Source organism: Mytilus galloprovincialis, chromosome 7, assembly GCF_965363235.1.
Source record: "Mytilus galloprovincialis chromosome 7, xbMytGall1.hap1.1, whole genome shotgun sequence".
Lineage (NCBI taxonomy): Eukaryota > Metazoa > Mollusca > Bivalvia > Mytilida > Mytilidae > Mytilus > Mytilus galloprovincialis.
Genome location: NC_134844.1, coordinates 81,702,136 through 81,726,859, shown reverse-complemented (window position 1 = coordinate 81,726,859; position 24,724 = coordinate 81,702,136). Strand labels below are relative to the sequence as shown.

The 24,724-nt window shown below is 33.2% G+C and overlaps 1 protein-coding gene across 1 annotated transcript in view; it reads left to right on the top strand.

Moving 5' to 3' along the window:
- Positions 1 to 24,517, top strand: part of LOC143083792 (nuclear pore complex protein Nup160-like) — a 157,113-nt gene extending 132,596 nt beyond the window's left edge. Inside the window, exons 31-35 of the mRNA XM_076260147.1 lie at positions 384 to 488; positions 15,202 to 15,343; positions 22,035 to 22,172; positions 23,186 to 23,287; positions 24,099 to 24,517. Coding sequence (XP_076116262.1) covers positions 384 to 488; positions 15,202 to 15,343; positions 22,035 to 22,172; positions 23,186 to 23,287; positions 24,099 to 24,197 — 586 coding nt within the window. The 3' untranslated portion in view covers positions 24,198 to 24,517. The remainder of the gene's footprint in view (positions 1 to 383; positions 489 to 15,201; positions 15,344 to 22,034; positions 22,173 to 23,185; positions 23,288 to 24,098) is intronic.
- The last annotated feature ends 207 nt before the right edge of the window (positions 24,518 to 24,724 follow it).

The window sequence follows — 24,724 nt, the reverse complement described above, 5'->3', positions numbered from 1 at the left end:
TATGTTCACAGCAAATCAGAAAATCCTTCACGTATGCCGAACATATATCAGGTTGGGTTTTTCAATATATGGTATGTGTTGTCAACAAATACCTGCACTGGAAAATAACATTAAGTCAGGGGTAATCCGTAATATATGTGTAATTCAGGTCTCAGAAAGGGTATATACTGTGACATTCCCGGCTTAGGGCTTATATCCCCTTTGCCTTCGGCTCAGGGGATATAAACTCTAAGCCGGGAATGTCACAGTATATACCCTGTCTGAGACCTGAATAACATATAATATTATGATGTTATATTATTATGTTCATGCCATAGGATTATTTTATAATGTTTTCTTATTATGTTCATGTCATAAAAAATTTGATATATTTCCTTTTGCAGATGTGTCAATTTAGCAAGATCAAATGTTGGTATCATGGCAACAGACTGTTATGACTGGCTTCAGGATAATAATGTGACCTTGTCTTGTGTAATGCAGAATTCAAGGTGATAATCTTATATTTAAGGATATTGTCCATCTGTAAATATAAATCTATGAAATTAAAACTCAGGTTTTGAAACCACAAAAGATGGGGATTGATTTTGAGGGTTATGGTGCCTATGGTTTAGGAATAAGGGGTAAAAAAAAAGGGGGGCTGGGCCCAACTAAGCATTTTTCTAGTGTCCATATAATGTATAGAATTATCTGAAATTGTACAACAAGTTTCCACACCACAAAAGGATGGTAAGGATTTGTGTTGGGGGGGGGGGGGGGGGGGTTATAGCTCAATATGTTTAGGAAATAGGGACAAAAAAGGGGTAAAACAAGGGTTTCCTGGTTAATGGACAATTACTTTAGCTTTGTTTCTAATTGTTATTACTTTCTGCTATTTGTTTGCTAGTTCTAGTAAAAAATATTTTTTAGTTGTTTCTAGAAACATCAAATACTGGTTTTTAGCTCACCTGGCCGTGAGCTTTTCTCATCACTTGACGTCCGTCGTCGTCGTTAACTTTTTACATTTTGAACTTCTTCTAGAGAACCATTGAATGGAATGAAACCAAACATGGCATGAATGTTCCTTGTGAGGTGCTGACCAAGTGTTGTTACTTTGTAGCCGATCTATCATCCAAGATGGCCACCAGCTGGGGACTTAGTTTAACATAGGACCCTATGGGAAATGCATACAAATGTCTTCTATCAATGACCACTGAATGGAATGAAACAAAACATAGCAAGAATGTTCCTAATGAGATGCTGACCAAGTGTTGTTACTTTTTCGCCAATGAAACATCCAAGATGGCCGCCAGTGGGGGGGACTTAGTTTAACATAGGACCCTATGGGAAATACATACAAATTTCTTCTTATAGAGAACCACAGAATGGAATGAAACCAAACATAGCATATATGTTCCTTATGAGATGCTGACCAAGTGTCGTTATTTTGTAGACGATCCATCATCCAAGATGGCCGCCAGCAGAGGGTTTAGTTTAACATAGGACCCTATGGGAAATGCATACAAAAGTCTTCTTCTAAAAAAACCCTGAATTGAATGAAATCGAACATAGTATGAATTTTCCTATTCTTATTAGGTGCTGGCCAAGTTTTGTAACTTTGTAGCCAAGTGGTCGGGGACATATAGCTTTACCCTTGTCAGAAATTCTGTAATTCTGAAATTCCGTTTTTCCGTCATTCCGTCATTCCGCAACAAACCATTATACAGAGTTTTTTTCAGATATTGGGCTGATCTATGGAATATAAGTTCTCCATGATGAGTTACAGATCAAGTTTAAGTTTCGTTTCGCTCCGCTAATTTTTGCCAAAATTACAGGCGCTTGACTTTGATAAATTGTTGAAAATCACATTTATACGGACTTTTTCTCTAAACGCTTTCAGATATTGGGATGATTTTTGGCATGTGAGTTAACCAAGATAAGTTACAGATCAAGTTTAAGTTTTGTTCTGCCCGGCTAATTTTTGCCGAAATTACGGGCTTTTGACTTTGATAAATTGTTGAAAATCACAGTTATACGCACTTTTTTTCTAAACGCTTTCAGATATTGGGCTGATTTTTTGGCGTGTGAGTTAACCAAGATGAGTTACAGATCAAGTTTGAGTTTTGTTCTATTCAGCTAATTTTTCTCTAAAATTAAGGGTTTACAACTTTGAAAATTGTTGAAAATGACAGTTATACAGACATTTTTCTATATGCCTCCAGATTTTGAGCTGATTTTTAGCTCAACTTTCCTAAAAGGAAATGTGAGCTTTTGCCATCACTTGGCGTCCGTTGTCGTCTGTCGTCGTTGTAAACTATTTCAAAGATCTTCTCCTCTGAAACTACTGAAGCAATTCAAACCAAACTTCATCTGATTGATTCCTAGGGTATTTAGAATAAAGTTTGTGTTTTAATTAACATTTCATCAAAAAACATGGCCGCCATGGCTAAAAATAGAACATAGGTGTAAAATGCAGATTTTGGCTTATATCTCAAAAACTAAAGCATTGAGAGCAAATCTGACATGGGGTAAAAATGTTAAATAGGTCAAGATCTATCATCCCTGAAATTTTCAGAAGAATCAAACAACCCATTGTTGGGTTGCTGCCACTTAATTGGTAATTTTAAGGAAATTTTGCAGTTTTTGGTCATTATCTTGAATATTGTTATAGATGAAGAGAAACTGTTAACAGCAAAAATGTTCAGTAAAGTAAGATCTACAAATAAGTTCATATGACCAAAACTGTCAATTGATCCCTTAAGGAGTTATTGTCCTTTAATGACAATTTTACACAATTTGTTCATCATATTTGCTAACTTTAAAAAATCTTCTCCTCTGAAACTACTGAACCAATTTCCACCAAACTTAAGCTGAATTATCAATAAGGTGTCTAGAATAAAGCTTGTGTTTTATTTTCTGTTTTGTCAAAAAATATGGTTGCCATAGCTAAAAATAGAGCATAGGGGTAAAATGCAGTTTTGGGCTTATATCTCAAAAACTAAAGCTTTTATAGCAAATTTGACAGGTGTGAAAATGTTTATTATGTCAAGATCCATCAGCTGACACAGAAATTAACAACTATAGGTTACTGTACAGCCTTCAACAATTAGCAAAGCATAATAACCAATTTGGTGTATGGAATGATTGTAAGGTGTACATGTCCAACTGACAGGTGTCATCTGACCTTGACCTCATTTTCATGGTTCAGTGGTCAAAATGAAATTTTTGTCTTTTGGCCTATTTCTCAGATACAATTAGCATCCAGTCAATTATATTTGGTGTATGGAATGTTTGTAAGGTGTACATGTCTGTCTAGCAATAATTATCTGACCTTGACCTCATTTTTATGGTTCATTGATCAATGTTAAATCATCAATGATTTGGTCTTTTTATCAGATACTATAGCGATAGTAGAACTATATTTGGTGTAGGGAATAATTGTAAGGTGTGTATGTCTGTTTAGTAAGTGTAAGTTGATCTTGACCTAATTTTCATGGTTCATTGATCAAAGTTATTTTTTTATGAGGTTATTTCTGAGATACTTTTAGCAATAGGTAAACTCGATTTGTTGTATGGAATGAGTGAATGAACTACATTTATGTCTGAAAGGGTTTATCTCGCCTTCATCTCAAGTACAGTTAATCTAATGTAATGCTTGGGGTATACAATGTTTTTTTATACTTTCATCATAAATTATATTATGAACACGAGACAAACGAGACATTTCAGTGTGTCCACTCTTGTTTTTGCTTTTGAAGAAGATATGACAGAATCGAAGAACCATTTATGTAAATTGAAAACCCAAAATAATCATTGATGGAAGATTTTAGCAAAAAATTTAAGGTGAGCGATTCAGGCTCTTGAGAGCCTCTTGTTTTATATGTGAGACTACCGTCATGTTTGTGTCCACATGTGTTATTGAAATTGCAGATTTTTTAACCTTTGGAGAAGGGGCCATTCGTGTCACTTTGACACATCTAGTTTTATATGATTTCAAAAACCCAAGTAGAGTCAGGTGAGCAATACAGGCTCTTGAGAGCCTCTAGTTTTGCATTAGAGTTACCTCCCTTACAATGGTTCCATACTACAAAGGAAAGACTGGGATTAAGTTTGATGGTTAATGTTTCAAGTGGGATTCCTAAAGTTGGTGGGAGGGGAAATACAATTTTTTTAAGGGTTCATATTCCCCCCCCCCCCTTTCCACAAAGAAAATGATAGTGCAAGTGTACTATGGAAACATTCTTGTTGATTCATTAATTTAGAGACAGACACTCCTGGCTCTGTACTGAACACTAGTTTTTAATAAAAAGTACTCTTTTTGGGTTGACCTTTTACAATTAACACCTTTGTAATCCAACAAAAGAGGTATTGATTTGGTTTGGCCTTAGATTTTTTAATTTTGAGCCTAATTTCCAATTCAGTCAATTTTAAGGATTGAAGAATTAAAAATTTAACTTTGTTCTAAGATTTTGAATATCAGACCATACTAGGTAAATTAAATGTCCCATTTCAGAATTTTAAGATCTTTGACCACATTTATTTGGTGTCAGAAACCTATATTATGCCAAAAATTTGATCACAATCCACATTCAGACAATATCAAGCTTGAATTTTGTGTCCATACTTGCCCGAATTGTTTATGGTTTGACCTTTGCAGTCCTATCAGGCTGCAATCGGCGAAGTTTTTATACAACCGCAAAAATTGAAAATTTTTTGGTTGTATATTGGTATCACGTTGGCATCGTCGTCCGAAGACATTTGGTTTTCTCACTCTTACTTAAGTAAAAGTAAATAGAAATCAATGAAATGTAAACACAAGGTTTATGACCATAAATGAAGGTTGGGATTGATTTTGGGTGTTTTGGTCCCAACAGTTTAGAAATTAGGGGCCAAAAAGGGCCCAAATAAGCATTTTTCTTGGTTTTCGCACAATAACTTCAGATTAAGTAAACAGAAATCTATGAAATTTTAACATAAGGTCTAGGACCACAAAAGGAAGGTTGGGATTGATTTTGGGAGCTATGGTCTGAAAAGTTTAGGAATTAGGGGCCAAAAAAAGGTCCCAAATAAGCATTTTTCTTGTTTTTTGCACAATAACTTTAGTATAAGTTAATAGAAATCTATTAAATTTTAACACAAGGTTAATGACCACAAAAGGAAGGTTGGGATTGATTTTGGGAGTTTTGGTCCCAACAGTTTAGGAATTAGGGGCCAAAAGGGTCCAAAATTAAACTTTGTTAACCGTCTTTTGGTATGTATTGTGCGCATTTGTGTATAGTGCGCACCCCCTTCGTGGTCCAAGAAACGAGAGAAAAAAAAGTTTATTTGTCATATAATACTCCTAGACATTTTCGGAAAAGTTACAGCTCCAAAATCAGCAAACAGGAAGTTTTTTAAACGGAATACGTTATTAATTTGAAATTGCAAATATTCAAACAAATGAATAAGAATTTTATTAGATTGAGATAAATATTCATTAAAGTTTGTTTTTTTAAACCAAATTTAATAAATTGTTTGAGTATCAAGGACAAGATTAAATATCCAAATTAATATTCTGATTCAAACAATAAGATAATTATGAATCGGTCTAATAACTATAATTAATGTCATTAGTGCTGTAATAAATTGATAAAATCTCATTGTTTTCATTTTTTGTTTGATGATTCTAGCTGTTAATCAGGATTATCACACCTCAATCAACAGGTCTAATCGATGTCAAACAAATCAGTAACAGGTTGACCTTGTTCTTATTAAATTCGTTCAGGTGACAATTTTGGATTATCATATTTTCAATCATTATTTCTTGAACAGTTTTTAAACAGTTGTTTAAAAGTTTAAAAGTTTAAAAGTTACAAAGTAAAAACCTATTTATAAAAATAAACTTCTCATAGAGTAAATCATCACTTTACAATACTTTGTATTAAGTCACATGACTGACCCACATGACTTGCGATCACCTGATACATTAGAAAAAATGGTGGTTTATTTTTTTCAAAACGAGCGTGGTTTATTCAATTTTCATACACTTTTCTTCAACTCTTTATGATGAACACATACAAAAACAGTAAGTTATGACAACAAGGAACACAGAGGCTAATGTAACCGACAACAAAAGCTTTATTGTGTCTTTATAAAGACATGGCAAATTTCCAGATTGCAAAACAGATGGACAAATTTACACGATAAATGTAACAACAAAGATATAAAATGTGTTTTATTTCAATAAAACATGACAAATCAATAGGATACATATTACAATTATAACATGTAAAAGATAAAAAAAAACAATCAATGTTTTTGCAAAAATATTCCGTACTCTTCACTTCACTTTGAAATTTCTTGGTCAGAGTTTGGACCTGAAAAGAAAATGTTTGTAGTCATGTATAACACGCACCCCTCTTACAAGAAACATGACCCAGGGTATAAATGTGCGCGTTATACATACCAAAAGACGGTAATTTCACCAAAAAATGAATTATTGGGGTTCTTTGATATGCCAAATCTAACCGTGTATTTAGATTCTTAATTTTTGGTCCTGTTTTTAAATTGGTCTACATTAAGGTCCTAAGGGTCCAAAATTAAACTTAGTTTGATTTTAACAAAAATTAAATTCTTGGGGTTTGATATGCTGAATCTAAACATGTACTTAGATTGTTGATTATGGACCCAGTTTTCAAGTTGGTCCAAATCGGGGTCCAAAATTAAACTTTGTTTGATTTCAACAAAAATTGAATATATGGGGTTCTTCAATATGCTGAATCTAACCATGTATTTAGATTTTTATACGACCGCAAAATTTGAAAAATTTTTCGTCGTATATTGCTATCACGTCGGCGTTGTCGTCGTCGTCGTCGTCCGGCGTCCGAATACTTTTAGTTTTCGCACTCTAACTTAAGTAAAAGTGAATGGAAATCTATGAAATTTTAACACAAGGTTTATGACCACAAAAGGAAGGTTGGTATCGATTTTGGGAGTTTTGGTCCCAACATTTTAGGAATTAGGGGCCAAAAAGGGCCCAAATAAGCATTTTCTTGGTTTTCGCACTATAACTTTAGTTTAAGTTAATAGAAATCTATGAAATTTTGACACAAGGTTTATGACCACAAAAGAACGGTTGGGATTGATTTTGGGAGTTTAGGTTTCAACAGTTTAGGAATTAGGGGCCAAAAAAGGGCCCAAATAAGCATTATTCTTGGTTTTCGCACAATAACTTTAGTTTAAGTAAATAGAAATCAATGAAATTTAAACACAATGTTAATGACTACAAAAGGAAGGTTGGTATTGATTTTGGGAGTTTAGGTCCCAACAGTTTAGGAATTAGGGGCCAAAAAGGGACCCAAATAAGCATTTTTCTTGGTTTTCGCACCATAACGTTAGTATAAGTAAATAGAAATCTATGAAATTTAAACACAAGGTTTATGACCATAAAAGGAAGGTTGGTATTGATTTTGGGAGTTTTGGTCCCAACAGATTAAGGGGCCCAAAGGGTCCAAAATTAAACTTTGTTTGATTTCATCAAAATTGAATAATTGGGGTTCTTTGATATGCCGAATCTAACTGTCATGACTGTGTATGTAGATTCTTAACTTTTGGTCCCGTTTTCAAATTGGTCTACATTAAGGTCCAAAGGGTCCAAAATTAAACTTAGTTTGATTTTGACAAAAAATGAATCAGTTAGGTTCTTTGATATGCTGAATCTAAAAATGTACTTAGATTCTTGATTATTGGCCCAGTTTTCAAGTTGGTCCAAATCGAGGTCCCAGTGTTCTCCCCAGAAATTTTGGATAGCATCACATTTTGCGTAAAAAAAATAACTGTATTTTTTTTAATGTCATTTGTCGCGTCTCGTTGATGCTCTATTTCCTTTATATGTTTTAGTTTATATTGTTCAATTGATAACTGAGAATACAATTAAACAATAACCACAAAAACAGTTGTTTCAGTTTATGTTTTCTTTATTCATTTATAGTTACAGAATTTTTTTTTTCCTTTTGTGCCAAACAAAAATAAATATGTGGTTTCAGTTACCCAACAATAAGTCAAATGAATGAATGGTTCATTATAGTGCAACCTGTATATACAAAACTAAATATCTAGTACACAAAATTAACTATTTTTTATATTATATTAAGTAAAGATAAAGTAGCAAAAGTAGCAAAAAAAATCAATTTAAAAACTTTTTTTTTCATGTTTATGAAATTCATTGTTTCATGGCACTCAATGAATTAGTCCCAGTTGTTTCTTATCTTTACATTAAAATAATATGTATTTTTAACAAAGTTATCTAACAAATAGTCTGTTAATGCGTAGTTTTCTCTCTTGGTATATTTTTTCTGTCTACTGTCCATCTGTTGTCATTATCGTCAAAAAATGCAGATTTTTGTCATATCTGGTCCGGTTCCTATCCGTAATTTACACAAAAATGTGCAATGGCGGCCGTAGAAAAATTTACGAAAATGAGTCCGAGAATAAACATTGTTTGACAAGAGATTGTGAATGAATAAGACGCTTTTAATGCATTTAATGGATTAAACATAAACTTAAGCCAATTATGATAACCTTTTAAAGAAGTATTAAACTTATTTTAGCTCTAAACCAAAATCCTTGCTCTCGTATTTCAGGAAGAGAAAAAAAGTAATTTTTGGAGAGTTGCACAAATAAACGATCTTTTAAAAAAAAAAGAAATTGTTTCAATCTTTGAAATTTCGTAATACAAAACATAGATTTCGAATTGTTTTGTGATTGCATTGTTCCATGTCGAAATTGGTGATTGCAGACACGTGGTATTAGGGAGCTACCATTTGATTTTTATGGGGGGGCTAGGATGAAAAATTTTGTCCTGCATTTTTTTTTAGCTGTAATCTCTGTCCTGCCTTTTTATTTTTCACTCTGTTCGGTCCTGCCTTTTTTTTTTAGTTTATCCTGACTTTTTTTACCTAAATTGTCGTCCTGACTTTTTTTTTTGCAAGTGTCTCATCCTGCCTTTTTTTTTTTACTCAAAACTCCTGTCCTGCCTATTTTTTTCAAATTTCATCCTAGCCCCCCCCATAAAAATCAAATGGTAGCTCCCTTAGTCATATCACAAGTGTCAGCTTGGGATATTCGCATCCAAACAGTTATCACCCTGAGGGCAATTAACACCTAGCTATTTAATCTCTTAATTGCCTTTAGTGTCCGACTTAAAGGGATTACAATTAAAGGTGATATAATTTTTATGATCATAATCATAATCGATAATAGATGAAAGTTCAAAATTGAGGACAAGTAAAATAGCATCTTCAAAATAATTATAGCGTCGCGGGAATAATTATAGCGTCGCGGGAATTATTATAGCATCACGGTGAAAAAATATAGCGTCGCGGTACCGCGACGCTAAAACGGCCTGGGGAGAACACTGGGTCCAAAATTAAACTTTGTTTGATTTCATCAAAAATTGAATAAATGGGGTTCTTTGATATACCAAATCTAACTGTGTATGTAGATTCTTCATTTTTGGTCCTGTTTTCAAATTGGTCTACACTAAAGTCCAAAGGGTCCAAAATTAAACTTAGTCTGATTTCAACAAAAATTGAAATCTTGGGGTTCTTTGATATGCTGAATCCAAAAATGTACTTAGATTTTTTATTATGGGCCCAGTTTTCAAATTGGTCCAAATCAGGATCTAAAATTATTATATTAAGTGTTGTGCAATAGCAAGTCTTTTCAATTGCACAGTATTGCGCAATGGCAAGAAATATCTAATTGCACAATATTGTGAAATAGCAAATTTTTTTTAATTAGAGTTATCTTTCTTTGTCCAGAATAGTAAGCAAGAAATATCTAATTGCAAAATATTGTGCAATAGCAAGATTTTTTTTTAATTGGAGTTATCTTTCTTTGTCCAGAATCAACTTAAATCTTTGTTATATACAATATACAATGTATATTCACTTTTTACTACCAACTGATAAATTATAATAAATAACATTCAGTGATAACAAGCAGTTTTTTTTACATCTTAATATTTTATGATGTATTTAAATGAGTAGTTATTGTTGCAAACTCCATTAGAAATTTTAATTGAAATTAGTTTTGGAATAAGGGAAAGGGGGATGTGATTAAAAAAATTGGGTTCAATTTTTCTCATTTGAAATTTCATAAATAAAAAAGAAAATTTCTTCAAACATTTTTATGCCCCACCTACGATAGTAGAGGGGCATTATGTTTTCTGGTCTGTGCGTCCGTCCGTCTGTCCCGCTTCAGGTTAAAGTTTTTGGTCAAGGTAGTTTTTGATGAAGTTTAAGTCCAATCGACTTCAAACTTAGTACACATGTCCCCTATGATATGATCTTTCTAATTTTAATGCCAAATTAGAGTTTTTACCCCAATTTCACGGTCCACTGAACATGGAAAATGATAGTGCGAGTGGGGCATTCGTGTACTGAGGACACATTCTTGTTTTGAGAGGATTAATATTCAACAGCATAGTGAATTGCTCTAAGAGAAAACAAAAATTTTAAGTTCATTAGAACACATTCATTCTGTGTCAGAAACCTATGCTGTGTCAACTATTTAATCACAATCCAAATTTAGAGCTGAATCCAGCTTGAATGTTGTGTCCATACTTGCCCCAACCGTTCAGGGTTCAACCTCTGCGGTCGTATAAAGCTACGCCCTGCAGAGCATCTGGTTAATATTTGGGCCCGGTTATCAAATTGGTCCACATTGAGGTCTAAACGGTCTTAAATTAAACATTATTTGTTTTCATCTAAAATTGAATTCTTGGGGTTCTATGATATGCTGAATCTAACCATGTATTTAGATTTTGGATTTTGGACCATAATAGGTAAATGTCCAATTTAAAATTTTTAAGTTTTTAATTTTAAGTTCTTAGACCACATTCATTCTATGTCAGAAACCTATGTTGTGTCAACTATTTAATCACAATCCATATTCAGAGCTATATCAAGCTTAATTGTTGTGTCCATACTTGCCCCGAATGTTCAGGGTTCGACCTCTGCAGTCGTATATAGCTGTGCCCTGCGGAGCATCTGGTCTTGAATATTATTATAGATAGAAATGAACTGTAAACAGCAATAATGTTCAGCAAAGTTAGATCTACAAATAAGTCAACGTGACCAAAATGGTCAGTTGACCTGTTAAGGAGTTATTGCCCTTTATAGTCATTTTTTACCAATTTTTAGTAATTTTATATGCTCTTCAAAATTTTGACGGGACGTATTATGGTATACAAATGTCCGGTGTCCGTCCGTCTGTCTGTCCGGCGTAAACATGTTGCACCCTAACTTGAACCTAAATTTCATGAAACTTAATATAGTTGTTTTTTATGATGGTCAAATGATCTGTATACTTTTTGGTGAAAATAAGATTTAAACTTTTTGAGTTACGGCACTTTGTAACTTAAACAGGGGGGTGTTGTTTTTTTTCACATGTCGCACCGTATCTCAAAAACGATTCTTGATATTGCTTAAAACTTTACACACTTCTTAGTTATATTAATCTTAATATCTGTATTCTTTTTGGTGATGATTCAAAATTTCATTCTTGAGTTATTGAGTATTTTGTAAAAAAAGGGGGAGGGTTTTTTACATGTCGCGCCGTATCTCAAAAACGATTTATGATTATTGCTTAAAACTTTACACACTTCTTTGTTATATTAATCTTAAGATCTGTATACTTTTTGGTGATGATTCAAAATTTCATTTTTGAGTTACAATGTATTGAGTATTTTGTAAAAAAAGGGGGAGGGGTTTTTTACATGTCGTGCCGTATCTCAAAAATGATTTATGATTATTGCTTAAAACTTTACACACTTCTTTGTTATATTAATCTAAAGATCTGTATACTTTTTGGTGATGACTCAAAATTTCATTTTTGAGTTATTGAGTATTTTGTAAAAAAGGGGAGGGTTTTTTTTACATGTCGCCCGACGATCTCAAAAACAATTTATGATTATTGCTTGAAACTGTACACACTTCTTTGTTATATTAATCTAAAGATTTGTATAGTTTTTGGTTTGATTCAAAATTTTATTTTAGTGATATTTGTAAAAAAAAACCAGGGTAGGGGGGGTTTCACATGTCCCGCCATGTCTCAAAAGCAATAAATGGTAATTGCTTAAAACTTTCTCAGAAACTATTTATGATTATTGCATAAAACTTCCACACAAGACGTAGGGCATATCATGCGCTCATGGCGCAGCTGTTTATTTGTAATCCTTTACAAAATTCTCCTCTGACAATGTCTGAAACTACTGGGCCAAATTTAACCAAAACTTGGCCACAATCATCATTGGAATATCGAATTTAAAAAATGTGTGTGGTGACCCAGCCAACCAACCAAGATGGCCGCAATGGCTAAAAATCAAACATATGGGTAAAATGTAGATTTTTGCTTATACATGTAACTCTGAAACACAAGCATTTAGACCAAATCTGACGTAGGGTTAAATTGTTTATCAAGTCCAGAGCTATCTGCCCATAAATTTCAGATGAATCAGACAACCGGTTGTTGGGTTGCTACCCCTGAATTGGTAATTTTTAAGGAAATTTTGCCTTTTTGGTTATTATCTTGAAATTATTATAGATAAAGATAAACTGTACACAGCAATAATGTTCAGCAAAGTAAGATCTACAAATAAGGCAACATGACCAAAATGGTCAGTTGACCCCTTAAGAAGTTATTGCCCTTAATAGTCAATTTTTAACAATTTTCATAAATTTTGTAAATTTTTTTTTAATTTTTAACCGGATTTTTGTGACAAAAATGTCGGTTATTGATTTGGGGATGTACGGCGGGCGGTCGGGCGGCCGGGCGGTCGGGCGGCCGGGCGGCCGGGCGGTCGGGCGGGCGGGCGGTCGGGCGGGCGGGCGGCAATCAAATGTTGTCCGTGCATTAACTCATGAACCGTTCAACCAAAGCTTTTAAAATTTTAATATGTTATTCCTGACAACTATACGAAGGTCAAGTTCAATAATGGCGATTTTGACTTTTACCGTTCAGGAGTTATGGTTCTTGAAAGATTGAAAAATGCAGTTGTCTGTGCATTTACGCATGAACTGTTCTACCAAAGCTTCCCAAATTTTAATATGTTGTTACTAATGAAAGAATGGAGGTCAAGTTCGATAATGACGAATTTGACTTTTATCGTTCAGGAGTTATGGTTCTTGAAAGATTGAAAAATGGAGTTTCCAGTCGTGTCCGTGCATTTATGCATGAACTGTTCTTCCAAAGCTTCCGAAATTTTAATATGCTGTTACTGATGACAAAATGGAGGTCAAGTTCAATAATGACGATTTTGACTTTTACCGTTCAGGAGTTATGGTTCTTGAAAGATTGAAAAATGGTTTTTCCCGTCGTGTCCGTGCATTTTCTCATGAACCATTCAACCAAAGCTTTTGAAATTTTAATATGTTGTTACTGATGACAAAATAGAGGTCAAGTTCAATAATGACGATTTTGACTTTTACCGTTCAGGAGTTATGGTTCTTGAAAGATCGTAAAATGGCGTTTCCATTCAGGTTGTTGCATTTACTCATGAACCATTCAATCTAAGCTTTTCAAATTTTAATATGTTGATACTGATGACAAAATGGAGGTCAAATTTGATATTGACGATTTTCACTTTCACCATTCATCAGTAATGGTTCTTGTGATATTGCCAGGACACAAATTAATGTTAATAAATCCGGTTTGCTGTCGTTGTGACAGCCTCTTGTTACAAAATATTTTCCTCTGTAACTAATGGGCCAAATTCATTATAGATAAAGATAATTGTAAGTAAGTAGCAAGAATGTTCAGTAAAGTAAGATCTACAAACACATCACCAAAACACAATTTTGTCATTAATCCATCTGTGTCTTTTGTTTAATATGCACATAGACCAAGGTGAGCGACACAGGCTCTTAAGAGCCTCTAGTTGTTGTTGTTCACACACTGAGTGGGATTAACTTAAGGTTGACAAACATCTTGCAGGTCCATAACATAGAACTGATGTGCCATATTCCAGGTGTGAAATGAAACTGACTGATTCTTATTAAAACAAAATTTCTAGTCAAAAAAAAGTTTTAGTTTTGAAAACGGACACAAAACCTCTATAGAAAATAAATTACAAAGTTAGCTGTCTATTCAAAACAAATAAATCAACTACAACAGGGATGATTCCACTATATAGTTTAGGGCCGCTTAGGGGCCCTTAAATCAGTCAGCAGCCCCCAAAAAATGTACATGAAAATGATTTCCCAATTAAGGAAAATAAAATAAATATTGATATTTCCGGAAAAGTTTCTGTCACCGATTAATTTTTCATTTTTTGTTGTCAAAACGTTTAAAAATCCGGATAAGAATGCTGTTTACGATCGCATTTTATTAACAACGATTTAATTATGTCAACATGTGGCAAACAATTTTAGCAGCCGAATACAATTGTCAGATTAATATGTTATGGGAGTATTCGATCTTGTAAAAGCAGATCGCCCAGCAGGTTGATAAAAATGGGTGTCAAGGCAGACCTCGGCAGAGAGCAAATTCAAATTTAGATATAACATTGATGGATAAAGTTTAAATCAAATTGGGAATTTTTATTCTAATTCGGAATTTTGTAAGCATAAAATTTTAAACAGTATTCTTATCCGGATTTTAAAACGTTTTGACAACAAACTATGAAAAATTAATCGGTAACAGAAACTTTTCCGGAAATATCAATTTTTATTTTATTTTCCTTAATTGGGAAATCATTTTCATGTACATTTTTTGGGGGCCGCTGACGGATTTAAGGGCCGCTAAGCGGCCCTAAACTATATAGTGGAATCATCCCTGCGTGACCATGAGGAACTTACTACGACAAGCATGATTGTAAAATATAATGATTTTCCTATAATTTTCTTATAAAATTAGCTGCGTGTTTATCTGTAAACTGAACCTGTTAACTTGAGGAATTTTTTAGTCCTATTTACCAGCATATTAAATTTACAGGTAGAAATTTAGGTTAAAGTTGTGCAAATTAGTATTTATTTGCGCAAATGCTATGTCCTTTAATCCCAAAATCCATGCATCCCCCATCAAACATAGCTTACACCATGTCAGTCAGTTTAAATAGTACTCCTTTTTTGCTTACCTTTATTTATGTGTCTTACAACGTATCAGAAAATAACAGCAAAGGGAGGTTTCACTTTAATCAGATCCACACTGGAGCTTTAAATGTGTTTCAATTTGACTTCTTTACAGTGCAGCAGATATGGGCTGGAGTTTATTACAAAACTACCTGGAGATGTATGAAGAGAAAACATCACAGTATCACAGATGTGTGGCTGTTAAACTTTTGTCACATGGGTTTCCACTACCAACATGGCTTGTCAACTCATTCAAGGTAGAAAGTCCTTTCTTTTACAGTTACCAGTAAAATGTTCAGTGCAGAAAAAGTGCACTTATGGGCATACCAAACAGTAAAAGTGCACTAATGGGCATACCAAACAGCAAAAGTGCGCTAATTGGCATACCAAAGTGCACTAATGGGCATACCAAACAGTAAAAGTGCACTAATTGGCATACCAAAGTGCACTAATGGGCATACCAAACAGTAAAAGTGCACTAATGGGCATACCAAACAGTAAAAGTGCACTTATGAGCATACCAAATAGTAAAAGTGCACTTATGAGCATACCAAACAGTAAAAAAGCACTAATTAGCATACCAAACAGTAAAAGTTCACACATGGGCAAACCAAACAGTAGAAAAGCACTAATGGGCATACCCAACAGTAAAAGTTCACTTATGGGCAAACCACGGGGGGGGTAACTTCGATATTTTCTTGGTAGGGTTGTGCCATTTTTGCCTCAAAAAACGTACCCATTTTAATATAACATTCACTGAAATTCAGTACCTATAGTTATATAAATATTTAAGAAAGAATGACCTATATTTATATACAATATCATGTTAAAATATGACCCATGCTTATATAAGCACTAACTCACCGGGGTTCATTTGGGAACTTATTTGAAAGCACTTTGTTTGAAAAGTGAACTTTCAAATGAATTGATTTAATTTAATATATTATAATTGACCATTAATAATGTATGATTCTCAATAGCATATTTATATATGATATGTAGATCATACCCTGAATCAATATATAGTTATCAAATGTAAATGCATTTTAATATAGGATGTCATTAAAAAGGAGGGTCATTTTTATATAAAATCTCGCAAAATTATGACCCATATTTTTGGCACATCCCTGTATACCCAATAATAGGAAGTTGACCCCCCATGGGGCAAACCAAACAGTAGAAAAGCACTAATGGGCATACCAAACAGTAAAAGTGCACTTATGGGCATACCAAACAGTAAAAAAGCACAAATGGACATACCAAACAGTAAAAGTGCACTTATGGGCATACTAAAAATAGTGAGTGCACTTATGGGCATACAAAATAGTGAGTGCACATATGGGCAAACAAAACATTAAAAGTGCATTTATGGGCATATAAAAACAGTAAAAGTGCACTTATGAGCATACCAAACAGTAAAAGTTCACTTATGAGCATAAAAATAAGTAAAAGTGCATTTATGAGCATACCAAACAGTAAAAAAGCACTAATGGGCATACCAAACAGTAAAAGTTCACTTATGGGCAAACCAAACAGTAAAAGTTCACTTATGGGCAAACCAAACAGTAAAAAAGCACTAATGGGCATATACCAAAGAGTAAAAGTGCACTTATGGGCATACTAAAAGTAGTGAGTGCACTTATGGGCATACAAAACAGTGAGTGCACATATGGGCAAACAAAACATTAAAAGTGCATTTATGGGCATATAAAAACAGTAAAAGTAAATTTATGGGCATACAAAACAGTAAAAGTGCACTTATGAGCATACCAAACAGTAAAAGTTCACTTATGAGCATAAAAAACAGGAAAAGTGCACTTATGAGCATACCAAACAGTATAAGTGCCCTTATGGGCATACCAAACAGTAAAAAAGCACTAATGGGCATATTAAACAGTAAAAGTGCACTTATGGGCATACAAAAAAACAGTAAAAGTGCATTTATGGGCATACAAAACAGTAAAAGTGCACTTATGAGCATACCAAACAGTAAAAGTTCACTTATGAGCATAAAAAACAGTAAAAGTACACTTATGAGCATACCAAACAGTAAAAGTGCACTTATGGGCATATCAAACAGTAAAAAAGCACTAATGGGCATACCAAACAGTAAAAGTGCACTTATGGGCATACTTAAAATAGTGAGTGCACTTATGGGCATACTAAAAATAGTGAGTGCACATATGGGCATACAAAACATTAAAAGTGTATTATTGGGCATATAAAACAGTAAAAGTGCATTTATGGGCATACAAAACAGTAAAAGTGCTTTTATTGGCATACAAAACAGTGAGTGCACTTATGGGCATACAAAAGTGCATTTATGGGCATACAAAACAGTAAAAGTGCATTTATAGGCATACAAAACAGTAAAAGAGCACTTATGGGCATACAAAACATTAAAAATGGCAGATGATGATGCATCTGAATTAAATATATTGTTTGCAATATATAACTATTAAAGAAAAGCATTCAAAATTGGCATCAAAATATCTGACATCATCAAATCATTGAATTGGTTTGAAAGTAATTGCTATATAAAACATTTTTCACATATTGAAGCATGTGAAATCCAGTACGGTTTAGGGCAAGTAAAGACTACTTTTCAATCATCCATAAATTCATGTGTGACAGTACAATTCATAAATCATTTTGATGTACATATAAAAGATAAGAAGATTTGGTATGATTGCCAATGAGAAAACTCTCCACAAGAGACCAAATTACATGGAAATTTACAACTACAGGTCACTAAAGACAAATGAAAAACAATTCAAACAAGAAAGAAAACTAATGGTTTGCAGACATAATTTAGCGCCAATAAATGAAATGTAATATCTTACATTTTAAAATTAGGTTTACTATTTCTAGCCTTCTTAAAGGACACACAAATGCTATTGTCCTCTCCGTTGGCATTTAATTTGTTTGTCAAAGGGGAATAACTAGAAAAATCTTTGATATCTTTTTACAAATACCTTGGACAAATGATGGCTTGAGAACAAATGAAATGCAATTTCGAAAATAATTAATGCTTATGTTTTAAGTTTTTAAAAAATTTTAAGTCTTTGAAAAATTTGATTGTCACTAATTAACAGGATTTTACAAAGAAAAATTGGTTATTGATTTTGGACTATGTGGCATGCAGCAGCCAAACAGTATCTGTTCATTAACATGAAAACCCTTTTAACATTTTTTTTCAAATTTAGTAATTAATAAGTATGTGTATAGATTGTCTATCAATGATTGTATCTGTTTATTTGATTTTTGTCAGGAGTTTCTTTATAACTTCTTTCTTTTTAGTTGAGTTGAGTGTATTTTGAAGGTAGATGTCACATTGTTATGTGGAATTTTATGATTGTTGTGAAGGTTAATTTTTTAGCTCACCTGGCCCATAGGGCCAAGTGAGCTTTTCTCATCACTTGGCGTCCGTCGTCGTTAACTTTTACAAAAATCTTCTCCTCTGAAACTACTGGGCCAAATCAAACCAAACTTGACCACAACCATCATTGGGGTATCTAGTTTAAAAATGTGTAGGGTGACCCCGCCAACCAACCAAGATGGCCACCATGGCTAAAAATAGAACATAGGGGTAAAATGTAGATTTTTGCTTATAACTCTGAAACCAAAGCATTTAGAGCAAACCTGACACAGGGTAAAATTGTTTATCAAGTCAAGATCTATCTGCCCTGAAATTTTCAGATGAATCCGACAACTGGTTGGGTTGCTGCCCCTGAATTGGTAATTTTAAGGAAATTTTGCTGTTTTGGGTTATTATCTTGAATATTGTTATAGATAGAGATAAACCCTTTATAGTAATTTTTTACCAATTTTTCGTATTTTTTTGTAATCTTTTACAAAAATCTTCTCCTCTGAAACTATTGAGCCATATTTAACCAAACTTGGCCAAAATCATCATTGGGGTATCTAGTTTATAAAATGTGTAGGGTGACCTGGCCAACCAACCAAGATGGCCGCCATAACTGAACATCAGAGCATTTAGAGCTGCCCCTGAATTGGTAATTTTAAGGAAATTTTTACCGTTTTTGGTTATTATCTTGAATATTTTATACGACCACAAAATTGGTATGATGTTGGCGTTGTTGTCCGTTTTCGCACTATAACTTTAGTTTAAGTAAATAGAAATCTATGAAACTTAAACACAAGGTTTATGACCACAAAAGGAATGTTGGTATTGATTTTGGAAGTTTTGGTCCCAACAGTTTAGGAATTAGGGGCCAAAAAAGGGGCCCAAATAAGCATTTTTTCTTAGTTTTTCCCTCAATAACTTTAGTATATAAGTAAATAGAAATCTATGAAATTTAAACACAAGGTTTATGTCCATAAAAGGAAGGTTGGGATTGATTTTGGGAGTTTTGGTCCCAACAGTTTAGGAATTAGGGGCCCAAAGGTTCCAAAATTAAACTTCTTTGTTTGATTTCATCAAAAATTGAATAATTGGAGTTCTTTGATATGCCAAATCTAATTGTGTATGTAGATTCTTAATTTTTGGTCCCGTTTTCAAATTGGTCTTCATTAAGGTCCAAAGGGTCCAAAATTAAACTTTGTTTGATTTTAACAAAAATTGAATTCTTGGGGTTCTTTGATATACGGAATCTAAACATGTACTTAGATTTTTGATTATGGGCCCAGTTTTCAAGTTGGTCCAAATCGGGATCCAAAATTAAAGTTTGTTTGATTTCAACAAAAATTGAATATATGGGGTTCTTTGATATATGCTGAATCTAATCATGTATATAGGTTTTTGATATTTGGGCCCGGTTATCAAATTGGTCCACATTGAGGTCTAAAGGGTCCAAAATTGAACTTTATTTGATTTCATCAAAAATTCAATTATTCGGGTTCTTTGATATACGGAATCTAAACATGGGAGCAATTCACAGCAGGATAGTTTATTAGACCAAATTAAAGCAAAACATTGAGCATATTACCAATTCTAAGTTCTTTGACTACAGTTGTTCTGTGTAAAATAACACAAATACTAAATGAATAAAATAACACAAATACTAAAGTCAAAAGAAAATTCAAAACTGAAAGTATAAAATGGCAAAATAAAAAAACTCATAAAAACAACTGTCATATTCCTGACATGGTAGGAAATGTTGGATTGAATCTAGTTTTATATCTAGCTAAACCTCCCACAGTCGCAAAGAACTCCATTATTTCAACAACAAAGTGTGAGCAAAACAAATAGACATATTTTTATAGGTAAAATTGTTTATAAAAATTTGGGTACCTTTAAAGTCATATGAAACCTCAAATTAAATCAAAGTACTGAAGTACTGAACATCGGATGACCGCAAGTTCTTGTGGATGGTCAAAAGCACTTGTCACAAAACAATATCACATCTCTATACCTGAAACTGATGTTAATGTACAGAGATATAATTTTTTTAACAAGTTCGTGCGTGGATGATGAATGAATGACAGGAAGTTCAACCTCACCGTAATAACTATTATAGTGTAGTGATACAAATCAGTATACACTGGTTTGTTGTTCTATATTATATTGGTATAACAGTAACATGTATATATAACTTTCATCCATTTGTATATCATTCTATTCTACTATTCCAAAAATAGTGCATTGCAAGTGCATGGTGGACACTCTTCTGTAAAAAGTGGATTTTTCTAAAAGATTGGATATGAGCAGGCATTCATGGTTTCCCTCAAAAACAATTACAGAGTTACCTGTCCTTGCCAGGATTGTCGCAAAACATTCTTGAGATATTCTTCTGCATGCTTTAACACAATTTTTCGTTACGTGTGCATAGATATCATCATTGATTTTTATGCCACATTTATGGGCATTATGTTTTCTGGTCTGTGTGTCCTTCTGTTTGTTTGTTCTTTCTTTGGTTCATCTGTCTGTCCTGCTTCAGGTTAAAGTATTTGGTTGAGGTGATTGAGGTAGTTTTTGATGAAGTTGAAGTCCAATCAAGTTGAAACATACAAATGTAGCTATATATAGTAAACATGTTCCCTCTGATATGATCCTTCTAATTTTAATGCAAAATTATAGTTTTTACCCCATTTTCACGGTCCACTGAACATAGAAAATGATAGTGCGGATGGCACATCTGTGTACTAGGGACACATTCTTGTTTACTTGTATACATATATATATATATCTCTAAAGACAAAACATTTTCATATTATTAACTTATGTTTTTAACAAAAATATTTTGATCAGTATTCATTAAGAGATGTATTTATAACAAACAATAAGGAATGTTAGTTTGCACTCCTTATTATCCGCATATTAATCATGTTTATAGATAAGTTACAAACCCAAAAGGAAAGTTATTTATGCAATAGCACACAATAGACGATAGCAATACATAGAAATGTCGTCATATCCATGTAAAAAAAATGATGCATATGTTTTTATAACTAAATGAATAGTTTTCATTATAAAACTTATGTACATATACTTTTTTCTGAAGAAAATTCTTTAGTTTGTCCACATTTTAAAGAAGTTTACTTTTTTTTATTTGATTGCTTCCAGGAAGAAGGAAGCAATTCGCAGACATATTTTCTGTAAGCAGAAGACCTTAGCGTGACTCTCCTTGTAAAAATCTGGTGATCGCAATATGCATGTATCTGGTCATTGAAATAAACTATAATCTGATTGTACATGTTATACACGTGCTCAGTATCCATGCTTCTTTGTTGATTGTTTAATATAAGATGCCAATTGGTAAACTGCAGCTTTGAAATACTACAATTGATTAGTAGCCATATTTTCACATCATAACAGACAGTGAGAAAAAAAGGACAGTTATACGATATGTTTGCAAACAAAATGATAAAATGGTGCACAGAAGACTAAGTTTATGATATCTACATGCATTAAGGGTTCAAGAATTGGATAAACATTATTTTTAACTCTTTTCATATGACTTTAATGATTAGTATGATGTATTTCAGAAAATAAACATGAGTGAGTTACTAAAGATTTATATAGATTTTGACTTGTTAGAAGATGGAGTCCTGTTGACCATGGAATATATTGATGCTGTTGTTGATTCTTTAACTGGTCAAGAAAGAACTCAGTTTGGTTTAAAGGTAGGGATTATTAAACCGTGTTCAATTTGGTTTTTTTCAATGTTGACTGAAATATTTTAAAACTTCAGCCTTCTCATTGTATTCTATGTGGTAGTGCTAAATGACTGTTGTCAATGGTGTGTTAGTACTAACTGACTGTTGTCATTTTTGTAGACTTGTATTCTGTGTGGTAGTACTAACTGACAGTTGTCAATTGTGTGGTAAAACTAACTTACTGTTATCAATTGTGTGGTAGTACTAACTGACAGTTGTCTATTGTGTGGTAGTACTAACTGACTGTTGTCAGGTGTGTGGTAGTACTAACTGACTGTTGTCAATTGTGTGGTAGTACTAACTGACTGTTGTCAATTGTGTGGTAGTCCTAAATGACAGTTATCAATTGTGTGGTAGAACTAACTGACAGTTGTCATTTGTGTAGACTTGTATTCTGTGTGGTAGTACTAACTGACAGTTGTATTCTGTGTGGTAGTACTGACAGTTGTCAATTGTGTAGACTTGTATTCTGTGTGGTAAAACACACAGACAGTTGTCAATTGTGTAGACTTGTTTTCTGTGTGGTAGTTCTAACTGACAGTTTTAAATTGTGTAGACTTGCATTTTGTGTTGTAGTACTAACTGACAGTTGTCAATAGTGTTGATTTGTATTCTATGTGGTAGTACTAACTGACTGTTCCCAATTATAAAGCAATCTGAGTGCTCAAATTTATATTGTGATTGGTTTATGCAATTTGCGTTAGACTGTTTATTTCAATTCAAAGGCAAACAAAAATTTAGCAGCAAATTTTTAGTGACAGTCATGGATCTTGGATTCATGTTTTGCTCTTTTTATTTTAAAGAAAGCAGCTTGTTTTATAGTAGTGCAGTCAGGACAAGCGGTTAGTTGTCAATTATTTTTCAGTCATAATAATGCACATTTGAAAAATGTCATAGAGACACACAAACCAGTTCAATCTGTTAATGATAGTTAAAAGTAATATAAATCTGTCAAATTTTATCAACTTTTTTTGTTGTAGGCTTGTGGAACACAAGTTTCCCAATCATCATGGCTACCATATACATACATAGATCAACTACTATTAGGATTAAAAGATAATAGACACGAACGAATTTATGAGGTTAGTATGTTTTCACTTTTCAACAATCTTTCACATACAGTATGATATAAGAAGATGTGGTATGAGTGCCAATGAGACGATTTACAAGTCACAGTTTGTTAAAGTAAACAATTATAGATAAAAGTACGGTCTTCAACAATGAGTGTTGGCTCACACCAAACAATAACCTATAAAGGGCCCCAAAAATGACTAGTATTAAACCATTCAAAAGGGAAAACTAATGGTCTTATCTATATATAAAAAGGAGAATCAGGAGGAAAATCAATGGTCTTATCTATGTATAAAAACGAGAATCAGGAGGAAAACCAATGATCTTATCTATATATAAAAATGAGAATCAGGAAACACAACAAACAACAACCACTGAACATCCTGCCTTAGGACAGGTGCAAACAAATGCAGTTGGTTTAAACGTTTTAATAGGAACCCTTACCTGAAACAATAGTGTTACATCACATTATACAAAGAAACACAATAAAATAGCAATTGAAATGGCTTAACTAAATCACTAGACATATTAACACAAACAAGTGAACATACACTGAACGAATAAATTTGATCTATGACACAATTTAAATACAAAATCAATAAAATACAGGGCGAGATGTTAAACGATTTCAGAAAGAAAACCATAACCTAAAACAACATGCTGCCAAATAAAATAATGTACACAGGTTAGTAAAAATAATTTTGTTGTAAGGTACACAGTAATGGAGAGACACATTGGTTGATGTTTTAGATTGAGCAGTAGATCACACATCTAATTCATTTTACATATTGTATTTTAAAATTTTCTATTTTTCTGTTTCAGTTGTATGACACTCTCCACACAAAGCTGCTGCATTATTTTAAGAGAGTAGAAACTTTGTCAGACCAGATAAATCAGGCTACCGTATTCGGCAGTGTATAGTCAACATCACTAATTGAGTGACAGATAAATCAGGATATCAACATCACCTGATTGAGTGACTCAGGCTATCAACATCACCTAATTGAGTGACCGATAAATCAGGCTATTAAAATCACCTAATTGAGTGACAGATAATTCAGGCTATTAAAATCACCTGATTGAGTGACAGACAAATCAGGCTATTGAAACCACCTGATAAAGAGACAGATAAATCAGACAAGTTCTATTAACATCAATGATTAAAAACTGCAACTTTTAAATGATTCACAAAGAATGAACTATTTAATTTGTTCTTCATTAAAATTTAGATGTCACTTGTATTACCTAATAATTGTTTTTTTTTTCATCATTTCCAAGGAAACTGAAAAGTGTTAATTTTCAGCTCACCTGGCCCAAAGGGTCAAGTGAGCTTTTCTCATCACTTGGCGTTTGTCGTCCCTCGTCATTAACTTTTACAAAATAATCTCCTCTAAAACTACTGGGCCAAATTAAACCAAACTTGGCCACAATCATCATTCTGACAGGAG